The 18,882-nt window shown below is 34.2% G+C and overlaps 1 protein-coding gene and 1 pseudogene across 3 annotated transcripts in view; one reads left to right on the top strand and one right to left on the bottom strand.

The window, feature by feature from the left end:
• The first annotated feature begins 248 nt into the window (after positions 1-248).
• LOC132943637 (uncharacterized) lies at positions 249-2,357 on the top strand (annotated as a pseudogene).
• Positions 2,358-12,111: 9,754 nt separating this feature from the next.
• LOC132943994 (uncharacterized) overlaps positions 12,112-18,882 on the bottom strand; it is a 151,396-nt gene continuing 144,625 nt past the window's right edge. For all 3 annotated transcript variants that reach the window (XM_061013194.1, XM_061013193.1, XM_061013195.1), the window contains exons 11-13: positions 14,747-14,980; positions 13,879-14,100; positions 12,112-12,690 (exon numbers count right to left, since the gene is read on the bottom strand). In XM_061013194.1, the coding sequence (XP_060869177.1) occupies positions 12,593-12,690; positions 13,879-14,100; positions 14,747-14,980 (554 nt within the window). In that variant the 3' untranslated portion in view covers positions 12,112-12,592. The remainder of the gene's footprint in view (positions 12,691-13,878; positions 14,101-14,746; positions 14,981-18,882) is intronic.

Raw genomic sequence — 18,882 nt, forward strand, 5'->3', positions numbered from 1 at the left:
GCGGGGATGGCGCCTGCATGAACGCCGACGGTGGCTAATACGAACACATATTATACCGAATTTGAAGGATTTAGACTCTTTAAGTCATAATATTGTACCTATAATCTACACAATAAATAGATTTTAGTATTTTACCATTTACTTGACAAGTCATATAATATAATGATATTGACCGCAATTTAAGGAGTTCAATATAATGCAATTTTCTATGTGCTTTGATGCTGGTCGTGTAAATACGTTCGTAGGAAATGATCAGAAAGTGTGAGTGACTGTATAAAAAAAATAGCGGAGGGCTCCCGCACATGCACGTGCATGTCAATAACGCATTACTTAAATTTTAATTATTTTGTTTATTTTTTGGTAAAAAGTACCTATCATTCTTATGCCAATCATATTAACCTAACCTAACCTATTTATCCGAAAATCTAATTTTAAGGGTTAAGGAGTTCAATTTTAAAAAAGTGGGCAAAGTCGTTTTCAAGAAAACTTTGTGACGAATTCAAATATATTTCCTTTTTACCATCCTTTTTCTCGGCGCCACTTACAAATTATTATTTTTTTTTTATCAAAGGCTTAAATGTATAGGATTCAACACGACCACCTTATAAGTATTAACCAAAGTTCAAGGGTAGTTTACTATTCTATGTTGATAGGTAGAGTTCCATATGACCACATTTTAGCATTTCAGTAAAAATTAAAAATAAATAAATAATAATATTGAGATGACTAATTCCTTTCCAATGGAGGTCAACAGGTTCAAATGCTTAACCTAAAAAAAAAAGTTGCAAACGAAATTATATATTATAGATTATTGCATGTTAGTTCCAATCGAATTAATTCATAGGTAGTGGACAGTTTTACATTATTAATAAGAAGCGAACATTTGGGAGTGACCTGCTACGGTCTGTTGTATAATATTATTAAATATTGTACCTATAGTATAATAATATGTTTTTGCATATCAACATAATTATTTTATAAACACCCCATCGGTGTTGAATACATCTGAAACTGAAAAATAATCACACTCAGTATACCAATATTCAATAGCTGTGGCGGTCAAACATCAGTCATAACATCGCGATATGTACCAGCGTTCACAGAAAGTAGGAATACCGGAAAACTATGGACGGAAAATCGCGTTGGTGATCAAATGCCACTTAACCATGTCAAATGTGCTCGTGGCAATTTCCATGTTTTACACGATATCGTTGGTTTGGGTGCGGATGGGCGATCCGTTCACGTTCCCCATCGTGGATGTGTTATCGATAAAAACAACAAACGTGACCGTTTACGTGTGCAAATATTATATTGTATACGCTTTTCCTATGTACTTTGCACACTTGGAAATATGTTTCTTGAATGTGACGTTCGTGTATTCCGCGGGGGTCGTGAAGAGACATTTTCAGATACTCGAAGAACAGGTCGAAGAAGCGATAGTAACCGAGGACGAACAGAAATTAAAGATCGCGATCAAACACCATCAAGAGGTGTTGAAGTGAGTTTGTTCAATGTACTGCATCTATAGTTTAGAAGTGTACTTACCATTACTTGGTGACATTTAATTTAACAATTCTGTCGGACAAAAAAAAAATATTTAAATGGATTAAACTTTCCTGTTTATTCCAATTTAGCCAACTGATGTAGGTATCAGCATATATTTTTTATACATATTCAAAAATGACTCAGTGGCGTTATTATCGGTCCCCTTTAGTGCCTTTTTTAAAAATTACTATTGAATTCTCGTGAGCACTTGACTATAAAATATTTTAACATTTTAAAACAAAAATTAATGGACAATGGTCAACTACTATCGGAGTTAAAAGATAAAAATTATAAAAAAATTACAACTTACGACTTCTGATATCATTTTAACCGCCTAAAACTTATACCTTCTTCACAGAATAAATAAATTAATATTGTTAATAATTATTATTTTTGTAAATTACACAATAATAAGGCCTGCGATTTTAATGCAATAAAAAACTCCAAAAAATGCTACGAATATTACGAAAATATTACGCTTGTAAAAATGTATATCCCACCTTAGAACCAATTCATAATTAGTAATTACGCAACTGTAATCTGTAATAATACCTTTAACCAAAATTGCCTAAATATCATTTAAATAACATTTTCCACATATACCTAATAAAGCATAAATTAGTAAGACACCAAATCAAAAAAAAAAAAAAATTGTAATATCTACAATTAATACTAAAAACCTACTTACTGTATTTTTCAGGTTTTTTAAAGACACGAAGACAGTTATTAATGAAAAACCAATATCAATAACAATAGTAGGGGCTGCATTATATATTGGGTTATCTGGTTGTTTAATGATTCAAGTCACATAGGTGCGTGGTAATAATAATATATTTGACTCATTTTATTAATAGTTAAAAATGTTTTTTTAACTGTGTGGTTATATTGACAACTTAAGAGGACATCACACCCGCATGTGTTGTCTCCGACTTACACACGCGCGACATAGACAAAACGCGTTTACGCAGTGTGAGCTCACTCAATTTTGGTTCTATAGTAAAAATACCTAATATAAAATTGAATTGTGACAATATTTCCGAAGGAATGTCGTTGCTTTTTTGTCCATTATACTTAATATAACGTTCATTATATCGTTTCAAAATAGAAACAATTTCAACATTTCTAAAATAATTTTAACTTTTAAAAATTTAAATTTTTGAAAAAAACGCAACGACCTGACCTCAGAAATACTGTCACACACTATCCTGTAGAATATGCAGTGCAAATATTACCTTTTTCCTCAATTCTTATAATAACAATTTAAATATTGACATAATATGGTCAACATTAAAAAGAAAAATTAATATTTTAGTTTTAAAGGAATATCACAGGTATTACATTATTTTTCATATATGACTATACTTTTAGTTATTGATTAGAGTTTTAGAGTGGGGGGAATTTTGGGTCGACATAGTGTGAACAATAGTTAATACAGATATTATTTTTGAGGGGCTTAAAATATTTTCCATTTTTTCACCCAGCTTTTTATTTTGTTTAAGTGACTGTATATTTTCGGTAACAGTGTTGGCGTTTCTGGAGCTGGAATAGCCAACACTGTCGTCAGCGTAAGGAGATACTTCTGTGTTAGGAGGAAGTTAGTAGGAAAGTCTGCGATATATAAATTGAAAAGCAGGGGAGAATTTTTTATCTTTGGGGAACACTGTTATTTGCTTAATTTCTGAGACGGAGTCGTATATATGGACTGAAAAACATCGATCAGAGAGGAAAGATTTAATTATATTGTAAAATACAGATGGAGTATTTAGTGTTTTTAACTTATAGGTACAAGAGACCACCATGCCAGACGCGATAAATTGCTTGCGCAGTATTTAAAAATTCGGCACCAGTAGGTATGCAATTTTTTTTCAAAACCATTGTTTATGTGTTTGGTTTGACAGAGAAGTTGTTGAGTAGCCGAATATTTTGGTTTAAAACCAAGTTGATGGCGTGGAATGGTTTCAGTTTCATTTAGGTGGTTTCTTAATCTAGTATATGTATATGATTTTTTCGAATATTTTTGAAACTGAAGATAGAAGATCGTAACTGTGGCCCGCTAACTGTTTGGGTTTGTGTTATCTTTTCCACGGTATTTTATCATTATAATTGAAGATTTTTTTCTATTACGTTGGAAAATAGCTGATTTTTAGTAATGAGTTGAATAAAATAGACATACTTAAATGTATTTGCTTTTTCAGGATTTTTTTTTATTATAGCAATTGTGATGAGATCGTGTTCCAGTCATCCTATTTAGTATTTACTATTAAATAATATGTCCATATTAAATGGCCATACACTAGTAAAAATAGGAGTTAAAATATCCGTGGGGTGGGAGGGGTTGTTAAGAGAGGGTGAGGGGAGGGGCGATCGCCCACCCTTGCTCCCTTTGACGCCGTCCCTGCTAATATGTTAAGATAAGTAAATAAATAAACTATACAATACCTGTGAAAACCCCGTCAAAATCGGTTCATCCGTTTCGAAGCGTTTCCTGAACAAACAATTAAACATTCCGACAGACAGCCAAATGTATCTATATGCGTGTTCCATGCAATGTTACAATTTAACTTAAACTTTATAATCACCCTGTAAAAATAGGCTCACAACCTCCAAATACATACTATACATGTATACTAAATCCATAAATTATAAATTTGAACATTAAACGCTATTTGGTATAAACAAAAATCGTGACTACTTACCTATGCATTTTCGATATTTTTAAATGCACCAAAACAAGTTTGTTTAGTCAAAAAAAAAAAATTGTCATACCAAAATCATAAATATTGTTTGAATATATTATAATCCATGAAAAACTAATTTTTGATAAAAGTGGACTTGACTTGTTGTTGCAGTGAGCCCTTCAGTTGCACATACGAAGGCTATATAGTAAATGGTTATATATATTTGGTGGGTGGTGGTGGGGTAGTGTACGTACACTAATTGTTGGTAGGAAAATGTTTCATTCTACAAGATTATGTGTATGATATATATTTTTTCTAAACAGCTAAAGTACCTTTTCATCCTTAATCGTTGAGCTTCGTAATTGAGACTGAAGCGATTATTAAAAGGTCGCATCGCTTCGTCACCGCTGCCCTCCATTAATGTTGACGATTACAATATTATTATATTACCATGATATTTTTTTTATTAGAAATATGCAATTAGAATATGTGCAACCAGAATAAAAACATGAATAATAAATATAAATGAGTGGGAAGAGCCACAGAGTGATAGCAGTACCTTTTGTAAATTATATTATGAATTACGATATACACTATACAGCGTGTCCGCGAAAACAGGGTACACTGTATGGTTAAATTACCCATTTTGCTCAGTAGCCTATATACATGTTTTTGAATTATGTTTGCGAGACATGAATCTAGACTATTGGATCATGGCAGACGGAATTCTAAATTTTCAAAATATGTAGGGGGAATGTAGGTAACTGAGTTATGGAGTATACCCGGTATTCGTGGACACACTGTGGTATATTATTATTGCGAGTGGTCGAGGGGAAAACAAATAAAGTGCGTTTTCGATTGATTAAATATACGCGTTTGATTATAATACGTCAACGGCTAATATTGATGTAAAATTGTGACGTGATATAAAAAAACATTTAAGTACGTATTGACACAATTAATCGAATAAAACAATAGAGTTAAATACCTGCGTCGAAGATTAAAGATTAATATTCACTGCGAAATAATAATATGATATTATATTGCGACGGATCGCCACAAAGACCCGCACTCTGCTGCCGTCTCATCGCTTGTATAATAACATTATGGTCGTTTGCGCTTGCAGGGTTAGGTGTATAGTACAAGTACAACACAAATTGCGGGGTCCCTTGTAACAGTAGTGGCTGTATGGGTTATATACGATTCGGAGTATCTAGTGGCGACAACCATAATCATGCGTCGTGGGATATACTATTAGTGATGGGAACTATCGAACTATTCGATAGTAGTTCACTATTCGAACTATTCGATAGTCATCTATAACCTATTCGAATAGTTTATCGAATAGTTTATTCGAATAATTTATCGAATAGTTTATCGAATAGATAGTACTGGTTGCCCATATACCTATGATAAGATCGTTTTAAACTCGCAATCAAATTAAATAACCAGAACAGCTGGAATATTCACCACTAGTTAACCTTAACAAATAATAATTCGATGTCGCCGTCAGTCAAAAGTCTAAAAAATACAATAGAGCAGCGACCCGTATGCCGATAAAGGTACTCATGTGGTCATCTCTGTATTAAAAACAATACAAACGTACAACTTAATAAGAAATTAAGAGCCGTTTCACGCAAACGAGAACCACTTAGGCTATTAATAGTCCACCGAACTATCCGATAGTTTCTATTAAAAACTACTAATCGGTTATGTTAAAAACATTCGAATAGATATTCGATAGTGTCAACTGTTCGATTGTGCCCATCACTATATTACACTACGTGATTTAATTCGTTTATATTATTATAATATGTTTTTAGTTTTTCGAATAAGAAAAATTGCGCGACGTGTGCGAGAATATTAATATTTTAATTCTCACCCCATTTATTATTATCATGGCCGATCCGTACGGACGCGTGGAGTTTGGTGACGTGCGAATCTCCGACTGCGACTGGTTCCGTAAGATAATGTTTGAAATGTTTGAAATATTAATCCAGGGTCGTTTTACTTTTTTTTTTTGTTTCGGTGCGCGTACTTACATTATTCATCCCCTGACTACTCTTTGTGCGGGCGTTTTGTTTTTTTTCGTTTTATCTCGTTATTATAATACATCACGAGCGCAGTGGTGGCCAATAAAGCGACGGCAGTCATACCTACTATTTGCAATATATATTTCGAGGAGGTCCCGAAACAAGTGGAATCGGTAAGTTTTTCATTGGCGTATAGGTCAAGAATATATATTGAGATACAGTGAAACTTCCTCCAAACGAACACCTCCCAATATTTTCTATAATCTGAACTGTGGGGACACCTCCGAATGGCGGACATCTTTTCAGCGACCCTGAGTGCCGATATTTAGTGGTTTCGCTGTACATAAACCGAACCGTAATTTAGAAGTATGAATATTATCTAGTGAACCTCATAGGGTTTTTTTTCATATTTTAATTTGAAAGCAAGTTATGAGTATTTTAAAATTGTAAATTGTTTGTGCATTTTAGAAAACTCATGACTTGCTTCAAAATTGAAATCTAAACAAACCCTGTTAACCCACAACTTAAAATATCAAAATGACTTTCTACTTAATATATTATATATTATATTTTATACATTATGTCGTAAAATATTATTTAATATATAGAATAAGTATTCTTGTCAATATTTCAAAAATTACAAATTCATTTCAACGGGCCCCTGTACCTACTCCAGGTCCAACCAACCCCTCCCTCGTTAGTTGTGAGGGCCCTGGGTACACGTGACATGTGTTAATAGTATAATATGTTTACAACAAGTGGCCGTGGTGATCCAGACGCTAGATCCTCTAGTCATCATTAGATCGTATACTAAACAAAGGGAAACCAAACAAATTTAATTCATGACAGACTTTGCAGTGGTTCGCACGTATTCTGACATTATCATACTACGCATTTTATTATACCGCCGTTAGAATTGGTTAAAAAAAAAAAAATGTGTCTAGTTTTATCCGTGGTGGGATTTGTAAGGGATATTTTTTCCGTATTCGATTACTCGCCGTTCGCGGACTATAATATTATACATATATATATAGGTACTGGGCAAATTTACAGTAAAACCAAAACCGATCGATTATGACGTAATATAATGGTATAATATTATATTGGATCGACGGTAACCGATGAAGCTGCAGCAACCGTGTGCGGTAATTTCCGCGTAATATCTACACCGCCGTCCGCCGATCAAATGTCGCGATCGAATTTTGTAGTAATAATTATAAATTGTTCTACCATATTATTATTATTATACTATGTCTCTCGATTCGGTGTATTCATAACGCGTATTCTGTTGACAAGCGTGTACGACCACATAATATTATATATCATATTATTATGTATAGCCATATTAAGGCCATACAGTCGGTTTCGTCGTACCTGCTATAATATATAATAATATTGTAGAATCGTCTTCATATTCAGCAGGCCTTGACCTAACCGATAAGATTTTGTTCGATTGGCCGGTATTTATTTATTCAGTTTTCGAATTCGGTATTGATATTTTTCGGAAACCGATTTATATTTTTAAACCGCGGTATTGCGATAGTACCATACCGGTATTAAATTCCAGTATAAAATTTTATACATTTTTATCAAACACTCTAAAGTGATATTATTAACAGGTAGGTGCCTACTTAAATAAAACTGAGCTAAACTCTGGAATAAAATTTTTAGCTTAACAAGTTTTACTTTTATTTACAATACTTATACTTGAGTTCTAACCGAGTATACCAAGTATGTATATACATTATACATCGACCACGTACCCATTGACGAGGTACACTCGACACCTACAACTGACGTACTCGCAAACATTTTTCAAATTGGATTCCGCTTTTGAAAACCGGTATTGATTTTTTCCGATTTCGGTTTTTGGTTTTGAGCACCAGCTGTCTCCGTTTTCCCCTTTTTTGATTTCGGTTTCGAATAGGTATTGATATTATTTTGGTTTCGATGTGGTCAGTGCTGGGAATAGATAACTAAAAAATTGTCTAGATAAGATAAGATAATTTAAACAAAATATTATCTAGATAAAGATAAATACAATAATACAGTTATCCATAAAAACATCTAGATAAATATCATTTTTTACACTTATTTTTATTGTTTTTTAGTATTTTTGTAATGTTATATTTATATCAGTATAATGACATAATACTTATAATAACAACGAATTGAGCCTTTGAAATACAGTTCTACGAAGTTAATTTTAATTTATTTTTAAAATGAATGGGGAAATAAACCTATACCTAATTTATTTTAATATGTTTATTATGGCTAGTAGAGAACGATGTATAGTGCAAGTCCGCATGCAGGTTCTCGTAATATCGTAATATTGTCGTTGGCAATAATAACAAGAAATATATTCTTCTAATTTTACAAATAATTTATATTATATTAGAATTTTAGTAACATTGGTTTTATAATTTTTTAGGGTCACTATAATATTTATCTAGATAAGCCCATTTTTTTATCTAAGCTAAACATTAGATAAATCGTAAAATAATTATCTAGATGCTTTGAAAGATAATTTATTTCAAAAAATCTTATCTAGATAATCCCCAACACTGGATATGGTTTATGGTTTTTACCGCGTACAAGCCAGGTCATATTGTTCACACTAACACATTAAATTAGACGATTGGTGTTACCCAAAAATGCACTGCTCGCGTATAGGTACATCGACGCGGTTTGTAAAACAAAAACACGCCGCACATTATGTGTTTAGTGTGGAGGCATAATATGATATAGTAAATAGTATAATGTTGAATCGGTCGCGATTAAATTGAATTGTCGTGTTCTTTTCCGCAGTGCGGTGCGGACACGACTGCAATATAATACCGGTGTCGGGGACAAAAAAAAACTTTTAATTTAAAAATTCGTGTAAATCCCGAAAACACGGTCATCGGTTTTTATTTTTTCACAGTCGCGCGCGGCGCCGCCCGCAGGGGATTCGAAAAACGCCAGTGGCATAACATTATGGTCTGCAGCCGGGTCGGAAAATTCGGACCAACCAAGGCCATCCCCCGGGACGACATCACTATACCTAAACACATGGTATATAATATCATTATATGTTTATCTATACGCGGTCGGAATGAAACGATATAGACGTTTAGAGTATATTATTATATTGTCTGCCGGTCGACTATACGCGGAGTAAAACAAAAAACGCAATCAGTAAGCATAGGTACTTATAAGTGGCCAGGTTTTTAAATTTTCCGCAATTCCTATATACAATTTTGATATTTAAAACTTTAGTTGCCACCTCAATTACATAATAGTTTTCAACTAATCTACTGCACGATACCTATTTAAATGGGGGAGGGGTTGATACTGGTGTATTATATCGAAAAAAATTACTTCACAGAAATAATTCTCAAGCCTTGTAGAATTGTCGGATTTTGATAACTGTTTTATCTGAAAGAAGAAGACTGTTTACAAGCAGCGCGGAACTTCGATTTTTTATTTTATTTTAAATAAAGGCATACTATACTTTGTATAAAAAAGCTTAATTTTGTAGACATGTTATAAGGTTTGAGATTAAAAAATCAGGTAAGTGGATGTCGCTCTGCTGTACAGTAGGTTACAAGCGGCGCAATGTATAATGGATTGTATGAAACTTGAATCCAATGATATAATATTGTATAAAAAAAACAATTCTGAGCGGCGACGATTTATCAGTCTGGATTTTTTAAATTTGTATTATTTATTATAGCCTTTAAGTAGAATTAATATTATATTATAATTTTTTATTCGTTGCTACGGTGATAAGCAAATCGTTTAAATTAAAATCCCATTACAAGCGGTTTTTCGTAATTTGTCAGTAGTTGTTTCCGTGGCATTAAATAACTATTGAGAAAATCGAAAAATGACCTCTCTAAAGTACCACCTTGATCCAATTTGCTAAAAGATAAGGTACTAAATGTTGAAATCGAAGCACTTCTTCTGGTAGAAATTTGGTATACAGGATAAAAAAAAAAAAATAAACACCATTGTAAAACCACTAGCTTCCTCGCTCCGCTCAGAATCTAATATTGAAAAACGGAGTTCAAAGCGGGCAGTAAGAATAACTCTCTGCTGGTTGAAAAAAAATTACCAAATTCGATTGATTCTACGTGACATGATCATTAATCCCGTAGAGCTTATTTTTGTGGACAAAATTACATTGGCACCGGCGGTAAATCGGTGAACGGTTATAGAACGGTTAGGTCGTACCGATATGTGACAGACTACAATAATATGACGTACAGGGGTCGATTCTTGAATCTCGTTAGGAAAATCACTCATGAGACATTTTCCGTACTGTTATGTCGTACGACATCTGAAATGCCTATTCTTCATCAACCATATTCAAAATATATAAAGCTGCAAGATCGTTGTAATTATCCATTTTTAAACATGAACTTCAACAAAATATGTACTCATTAACAATTTGGGTGAAGATAAACGATGATAATAATAAAAGTCGAGTGATATGAAAAAGTCGTGGCACGCATACCCCTACGATATTTTTTCACACAACTTTTTCGTATACACATTGAAGAATAGACAAAAACATATTTCATGTGACAAACGTGATTTGTCGTACACGACAATGCTATAACGAGGTTCAAGAATCGACCCCCTGGGCGGTATTATGGTGTACCTACACTTATACTGAACAATATTATTATTATATGCCTTTGGCCGGTCTTGCGTAACATCTGCGCAGAGAACGTCAAACGTGCAGTTAACATAATATTAAATATTATAACGATTGACGTAAGGTTTGGGTAGGTTATAGGATAGGACGTCGAGGGATGTATTATAGGTGTGTTAGGTTAGGTAGGTGGTACCAGCTACCATATAATATATTATAACAGTTGGGGACTATTCAATAATAATTTTCAGTATAATATGACACCATTTTTATTTGGCCCTTTATAGTTTTTTTATACATCAATTTAAATTACCGAACGAAAAAAAAAATAATAATAATAATAATATATTTACTAACATTATAATATTTAAAATTATTAAAATGAACAATAATTTATTTAATAAAAAATAAAGCTATACACATTAAGATAGTCGTGTACTTTTATTATTATTTTTTTTTTATTATTATTTATATATAACATTTTTTTCTTTAAATATAGGCAATAACGAACATTCAAAAATAATTATCGTACGGAGCGAGTCGAATGTTCCCAAATACAAAAAATAATAATAATAAAATGTAAACAAACGGTAATATAAGTTAATCACTGTATCGGTCCAATATCGTTCCAGACGATCAAAGCTCGCAGCGTGCGACTCGCTCGGTAGAATAAAAATAAAAACTTTCAGCTGCGGGTGACGAAGAAAAGTGAATCAGGACAATATTATGATATGTCCCTATCACATTTTATCACATGGAGCATGTACAATATATATATATATATATTACATATATATATATGTATAAAGCATCTTCTTCTCGTATTATATGTATATACGTATACAATAATATTTCGTTAAAAAGGTAAGAATTATGTCTAAAAAAAAAAACAAACATATAGGACCTGCACGAATACATAGAATCGATTTTGTACACATTCAGCGCTAAAATTAAAATCTTAATATAGTATAATAAAAAAGATAATTTGGTAAGCAGGCGTGTGTGGTATATGTGAGTCGAATTACACGGACACGGATTTAATCTCGTATTACAATTCGATAATAATAATAATAATAATAATAATAATAAAAAAATTTACAATTTTCGATATTTACAATTATTGAAAAATAAAAAATAAGTATTAATATATAACCACCGTGGTATATATTTAAATATTATAATCATTCCTAGCAAACGTATGCGGATTCGCTTACGGTAATATAAACATCGAAACTAACGCAAACGACTCTGCACCATCAATTAAAAAACAAATTTACAAGTACAATAATAATAATAATAATAACATAACATAATAGATATAGAGAGAAATTGATAAAGAAATAAAAAAGAAACACAAAGAAAGTGGGAGAAATAGAAGATTGGCTTTGGGGTAACATCAAAATAATAATATTAATAATAATAGTTTAAAAATATGATCACAATAAAGTCGGTTTCAAAAAAAAAAAAATTGTAAACAATTAAATAAACAAAAGCGATCCCTAACACCTATATAATAATAATAATAATAATAATAATAATAATAATAATATGTATACACGGGGGGACCGCCCGATCATTAATATATTTTTTATTTTTTTTTTTAGCGACGTGGTCTTGGTTTTTTTAAATATTGGCGCGAGCCTCCTCTAAATGTCTAGCGGCCGGCCGGCCGACGCGACTGCTGACGACGACGATGATCACCGGCGATTGACTATGGCGGCCAGCAGGGCTGCAAATAGGACTAGGACCGGTAAGCCGGAAACGATGGCGCTGCTAGATTCGGAACTGCACAGACCTGATGGGGAGGAAAATTAAAAAAAAATTAATTCATTATTGTTGCACATAAGTACCTATTGTGTACAGAATGTCACAAAGAATATCAATTAAACCAATTCCGGCCGGCCGGAAATATAATATACCATTCAAACGGACTCGCGGACACACACAAACACGTGTGTCCACTTAAATCACGGGCATCCGGCAAACGTCAACACCACCCGTTTCACGTCGTCGATTGTTTTGTTTCCAAATCTCCGGACTGATTTTTTTAAAATTTTTTTTGTTTTTTCTCGTATACAAATCCCCCCCCCCCCACACACACGCGCGCACCCTTGACCAAACGTTACTGTACGTTTCCGACGCATAAAGGTATAAATAATTCATTCACACAACGTCCACTTCAACACTTCAACAATATTATTGTTATTACCGGTCTAGATAGTTTTTAGTTTTGCCATTAACACCCACTACCACCAGTTCCCACTATATTATAGTAATAATAATAATAATAATAGTATAATGTAATCGAAATTTCTATGGGGGTTCGAACGAAAGTCGTCTCCGAAATGCGCGCGCACATAACAACAACGCGACGGTGATGGATAATCATAGTACAATAATTATATTAATAATTATACAATGTCATATTATTATTATTATTACCGTCATTGAATGTAACCGTTCACGGCGGACGTCATTGTGTAATTATATTATATATTATGTATTATGATATTATGTTGCACGGATAAGTTCTATACTTCCATACTATATTAATTATCTACATCCTATAAGTACACGTAGTCTACGTATTTTCCTTCAACAATTTAATATTGTACACGTTGTACTAATCGCAAAAATATAATTCAAGTAATAATAGTCACACGCTGTACAATTTATACGTATTAGATTTCAGTCTTTGTAAGCATAGTTAAAATTTAAATAATTAATGTTAATAATGTATATTACATCCGCAAAAAAAAATAAATATAATATTATATAGGTATATTTTTCATTTCAGGGATCATTATGTTTTTTAATAATGTCTCGGGGCTTGGGAAAATCACTCACTTCTTCAAATCATTGCCCTCCCCTCCCCCCCCCCGCTCAACACCATGGAATGGCACTGGATCCGTACCGCGGTAAAACGCGAAATTAGAATTTCCCCAGAACAAAAACCTCGGACGTTCACGATAATATATCATACCTTGATGCGTTATATTAAACGCCCAGTGTAGCCGACCCAGCGGGTGCGGATGGCACGATTCCATCACCGAGGCGATGTGCAACATTTGCTGAGCCATTCCGTTCACTTGTGACATGATGAAACAGTATCGTCTGGAATTGGTAGCCGATCGTCCCTGTGGCGTGGATATCACGTAGTTGACGCCGGTATTTTCGTTTTCCCAGTGTCCGTAGCACGTGTATGCTGCGAAATAAAAAAAAAAAACCGAGACGTGCATCAGTTTATAGTATGTTCAAAAAAAAAAAATGTATACGCTGCAAATATATCTATTTGTATATTTTACGCACGCAACACGAAACACGGCAACAATCGGATTCGTGCGTTTTGTGTATAATATATAGAGTATAATATAATATTGTTATTGTATATTATATTATGTATGATACGAGAAGGTATAAGATGCGCTCGTGTTCATCGTACGGGTGGTTACGCGTATAGTTCAAGGGGGATTCGGTGGCGCGGTGCAGGTTAGTACTTAGTACCTATAGAATAATCCCATCCCTATCTCCTTTTAAAAATCCCAACCAACCAAGCCACGGCACGCGATTCCGACGTGAATATTAATAAATAACATATAGATGTGGGATTATTGAAATCGTTAGATGTATATAATATTATGACATCGTGATCTATAACAGTTGTGTACCGCAAGAACGTCGTCGTATAAACTTTACGTAGGTATTGTAATATTCCCTCCCGAGAGGTGATAAAGTGAGACTACCCCTGGACCAAGGATTGATTACACGATAACCACCACGGTCGGCTGAGGGTGCACTATTATACATGTATAATATTACGCGGTTCTACTTCCGGTCGTTTGTTCTCTTACCGGCTACGGTCTTGGTACCGCATTCTGACTGGAACTCCATGGTGTCCGGCGAATTGCAGCCGATGGTCAGGTACTGTTTGCCAGGTGGGTTGCACGGGATCGATGGTTTGTCTTGGTTGTTCTCGCTGCCGGGCCGGCTGGCAGCCAGCGCTTTTCCCACGTCTTCGGCGTTCAGTCCACCGCTGATCTCGTAACGGCCGAGGAACGGGCACTTGCGACCTTTGGGCGACGGAGCTGCAAAAAAAAAATCGTGTGTTAGCGGTCATCGTATAATATCATGTATCATCATGTCATTATTATAACTGACGTGCCCTGGTCTTACGATATGGGTCTAGTGGCACTGTGGTGGTGTGGGTGTGTGTGTGTGTGTGTGAGTGACAATTGTACGGTAATAGAACGCGGCGACGATATGGCTTCGTACATGTATGGTGGAATTCTCTTGCCACTCTGTCACGCGTATGTGTGTGTGTGTGTGTAGACAATAACCACGGTATAAGTTTATATATATATGTGAGTACGTGGTATAAGAGGGCGGGGGAGAGGAGAAACTTTTGCGGCCAAGCGTAATGTTCCGGAATGGCGGAAACTTTGGAACAGACTGCGTGCGTTATTGCACATGCCAACCATATAATCCATTGGGCTGTTTGTGGCCGACACACTAAGTGGAGATAGATAATAATAATATTATTATTGAAAAGTTTTAATGAGACCACTGTTTTTATTGTTTGTGCCGTTTTGACGATATACTATGTGTATATGCCATACACTATATATACCAGTTTCACCCCCCCCCCCCCCCCCCCCCCCAAACACATTCCGAACTCTTATAAATAATTTATATTATGTTGATGTATAATATGTATATATAATGTGTATAAGTCACCGTCGATTGGGGAGGAACCGTCTTGGTCGTCGTCTCGTAATACTACAACGCCGGTTTTATATCGCTGCTGTCTTGATTGTATACGGAATATTATAAAAACAACAAATGGACTAGAAGATCGCGGCGACGACGAGTACGCGTAGGAGGAGGAGGAAGAGCCAGAAACCATCATTTCTCCATACATTGTATAATAATAATATTCTTTATACGTCGCGTATATTACCATATCAGACACTTATTATATACGTCCGGGGCGGCACGACAGTCATCGTTTTCTCGGTGAAAAATTCAAAGTTCGTTTTACACAATGCCATCGCGACTTCCGATGACAATAAAGAAGTTCCGAAAGTCCGTTTCGCTGACTTTTTATTCCGAGATATTAGGCTAAGAATTTTTTTTTTTGTTTAGCTATAGTTTATAAATTATATATACTCGTATTTCGTTGCTGTACGATAGCTTTAATTTTATAAAACCAATTAAAAATATAAATAATAATAAACGGATATTAGAGAAGACTTTTTTTTATATGATAATGAATTTATATGAGAGAAAATAAAACGTTTTATCCAGATAATTAAATATACGGCCGAAGGAAAATATGGGAATAAATTAATTTTATACATTTTATAAAGGATCATCCGTTTTTTTTTTCGAAAAAAATATATTTATGATATTATTGATATAGGTAGTTTTTTTTTTCATATAAAGCACAAGCAAATGTCGGTATTAACCGCGTGCAGGTTTATATATTTTGATTCATTGGCCGCAGCTTTCGCGAATTACTATATTTTAAAACTATCGTCAGTTACTTGTCAGACGCAAAAAATAACAATACCAAGCAGTTTTATTAAAAAAATAAATTGAAGTCAATTTGTTTGAATCTTTTGTTTAATACAACTTTTTAATAATATACACTAACAACAACAACGAAAAAAAAAATGATTAATTATGTCATTTAACACGCCCATCATGAGACGAAACATCAAAATTATTTTTGATGCAATATTTTTCACCGAGATATATTATTATATTATTTAATATTATACGAATCCCTGCTGTGGTTTTGAGCGGAATTACGTAACACGTGCACTCTATTGTTCCGGGAACATTGTTAAAATAATCACGCAGTATCGAAAATTGGAGCGGGATTACTGTATATTATTGTAGTAGCGTATTACAAAATGAAAACCGGTCGTATATGAAACAAAAATCTATGGCACACCGACCGAACAGTAAGAAAATCGCATTTCGCGAGGACATAACAATATGTATATAACATACACACATATATATATATGTATATAATATACACACACACACACACACACACACACACACATATATATATATAATATACATAAACATGTTCCGTGTAAATTAACTCAGATTTTAATTAAAATACAATTGTATATATTATTATTATCGTAGTGCGTTGTGTGTAGTCTTTCCATTTCGGACGGGCCCGGCTGCAGCGCGTGTTTCGCGGTCAACGTTAAATTAGAAAACGATATATATATATATATAAACACATAGCGCTGCGCACACTAAATAATACGTACGATACAATTATAAATATATAGTTTATATTATACGGTCATACGGACGACGACGACGACGACTGGTATCCCCCAAAAGTGGTATACCTACTTAATGTGTTTTCCATTATACCTTTTGCTAATTGTTTTATAGGCCACGCGGGATGAATCTGTTACTGCGAAAACTTCGCGCGTACGTCATTTTCAGACTCGGGGCGAACAACTTTAACCAGAAACATTTCCGCCGAAAAAGGCCTTCGGGGTGGGGGAGGAAAATTGAAATTATTTACTTTACGATATTATATTTTAAGTGGTTTCACAATGTATAAGATTGCCTCGTAATCATGTCGTGCATTTTCCCACAACCGCGCGGCGGCGTTCAGTTTCGTCACTTCCGTCTGCGAGTAATACTCTATCGCATGTACCGACTCTATACCGCGCCAACGGTCACGTTTCAACCACAATGCTATTTTGTAATTTAACGCCACCGTGTTCTTCATGTCACGTACACCAAGAAAATACAAAATATAAGTAGGTATTCCGTATCCATAATATTGTAATTTGTGAAAACTGAGTACACCGGATTCGCATAGGTACGAAAATATCTGTGATATTATTCACATATTGTATTGTAATATACTTGAAAATATTTAAGTCATCATATTATTATATAATAGGCGGGTAATATTTTTTTTTGTTCATAAACTTTAACTATAAATTATTTTAAGTACGTATGTCTATTATTGTATATAGTTTTGAAAATATTTTTTCAATTATCTCGGAATGAATATGCGGTAGCCCACAGAAATATATGTATCTGGTAAACCACGTAAAACCATAAATAGATGTAAAAATATAACCTCGGATTTATACGGTAAAATTTATCGATGATTCAATTACTTTAGAATCATAATATATTTTCATGATGTAAACAAAATGCGAGAGTTGATAATAAATATACAAAGGGAAAAAGTGATTATATATGTTCATAAATTTAAGGGTAAAATGAAAAACGCCCCACTGCTGTGTATGATAATAAATGTTTTAGGGAAAATTTTAAATTTATTGAAAAAACACGGGACACCAACGGGTGGGAGGGTGCAGGAGGCTGGCAAAGGGGGCGGAGTGGGCGGTATTTTTAGGGGGGCAATTTCGTCTCCGAAAGTAATAATAGTTATAATAAAAAAAAGGGGAAAAAGTGAAAAATTAGCCGTTGAAAAATAAAAACACGAAACTTTTTCAATCATAAAGTGATTGAACGCAATGGAATCTCGCGGTGTAAACTTTTACGTAAATATGAAGATTAATGGTTCGGGGATTTCTCGTCTTCTCCTGGTCGAATTTTTTTCTCCATTCTCCTTGTTCCCACACTGCGCACACAACCGCACACATATATATTTATTTAATATCATATTATTATATACGTGTGCGCGGTATAAATGCCTAGTATAAATAAAATAAATGATCCTACCGGTGGAAACACGCCGTGGATTGGCCGGAAAAGGGGGTGCGTGTACATATACCTAATATTATATATTATATAGTACCGATTCGCGGACGGCGAAGGGATGGTACACCGCCGCCGGTTCATCGTAAGACGACAATTTTCCGCCGCGTCACTGGGTCTTGCGGGCCATTAGTGTCCCGACTCCTTAGAGCGTTGACGGTAACGAGATGTGACGACGTGACGTTCGGGCGGCGCGGCGAGATGATGGAGA

Source organism: Metopolophium dirhodum, chromosome 4 (assembly GCF_019925205.1).
Source record: "Metopolophium dirhodum isolate CAU chromosome 4, ASM1992520v1, whole genome shotgun sequence".
Classification (NCBI taxonomy): domain Eukaryota; kingdom Metazoa; phylum Arthropoda; class Insecta; order Hemiptera; family Aphididae; genus Metopolophium; species Metopolophium dirhodum.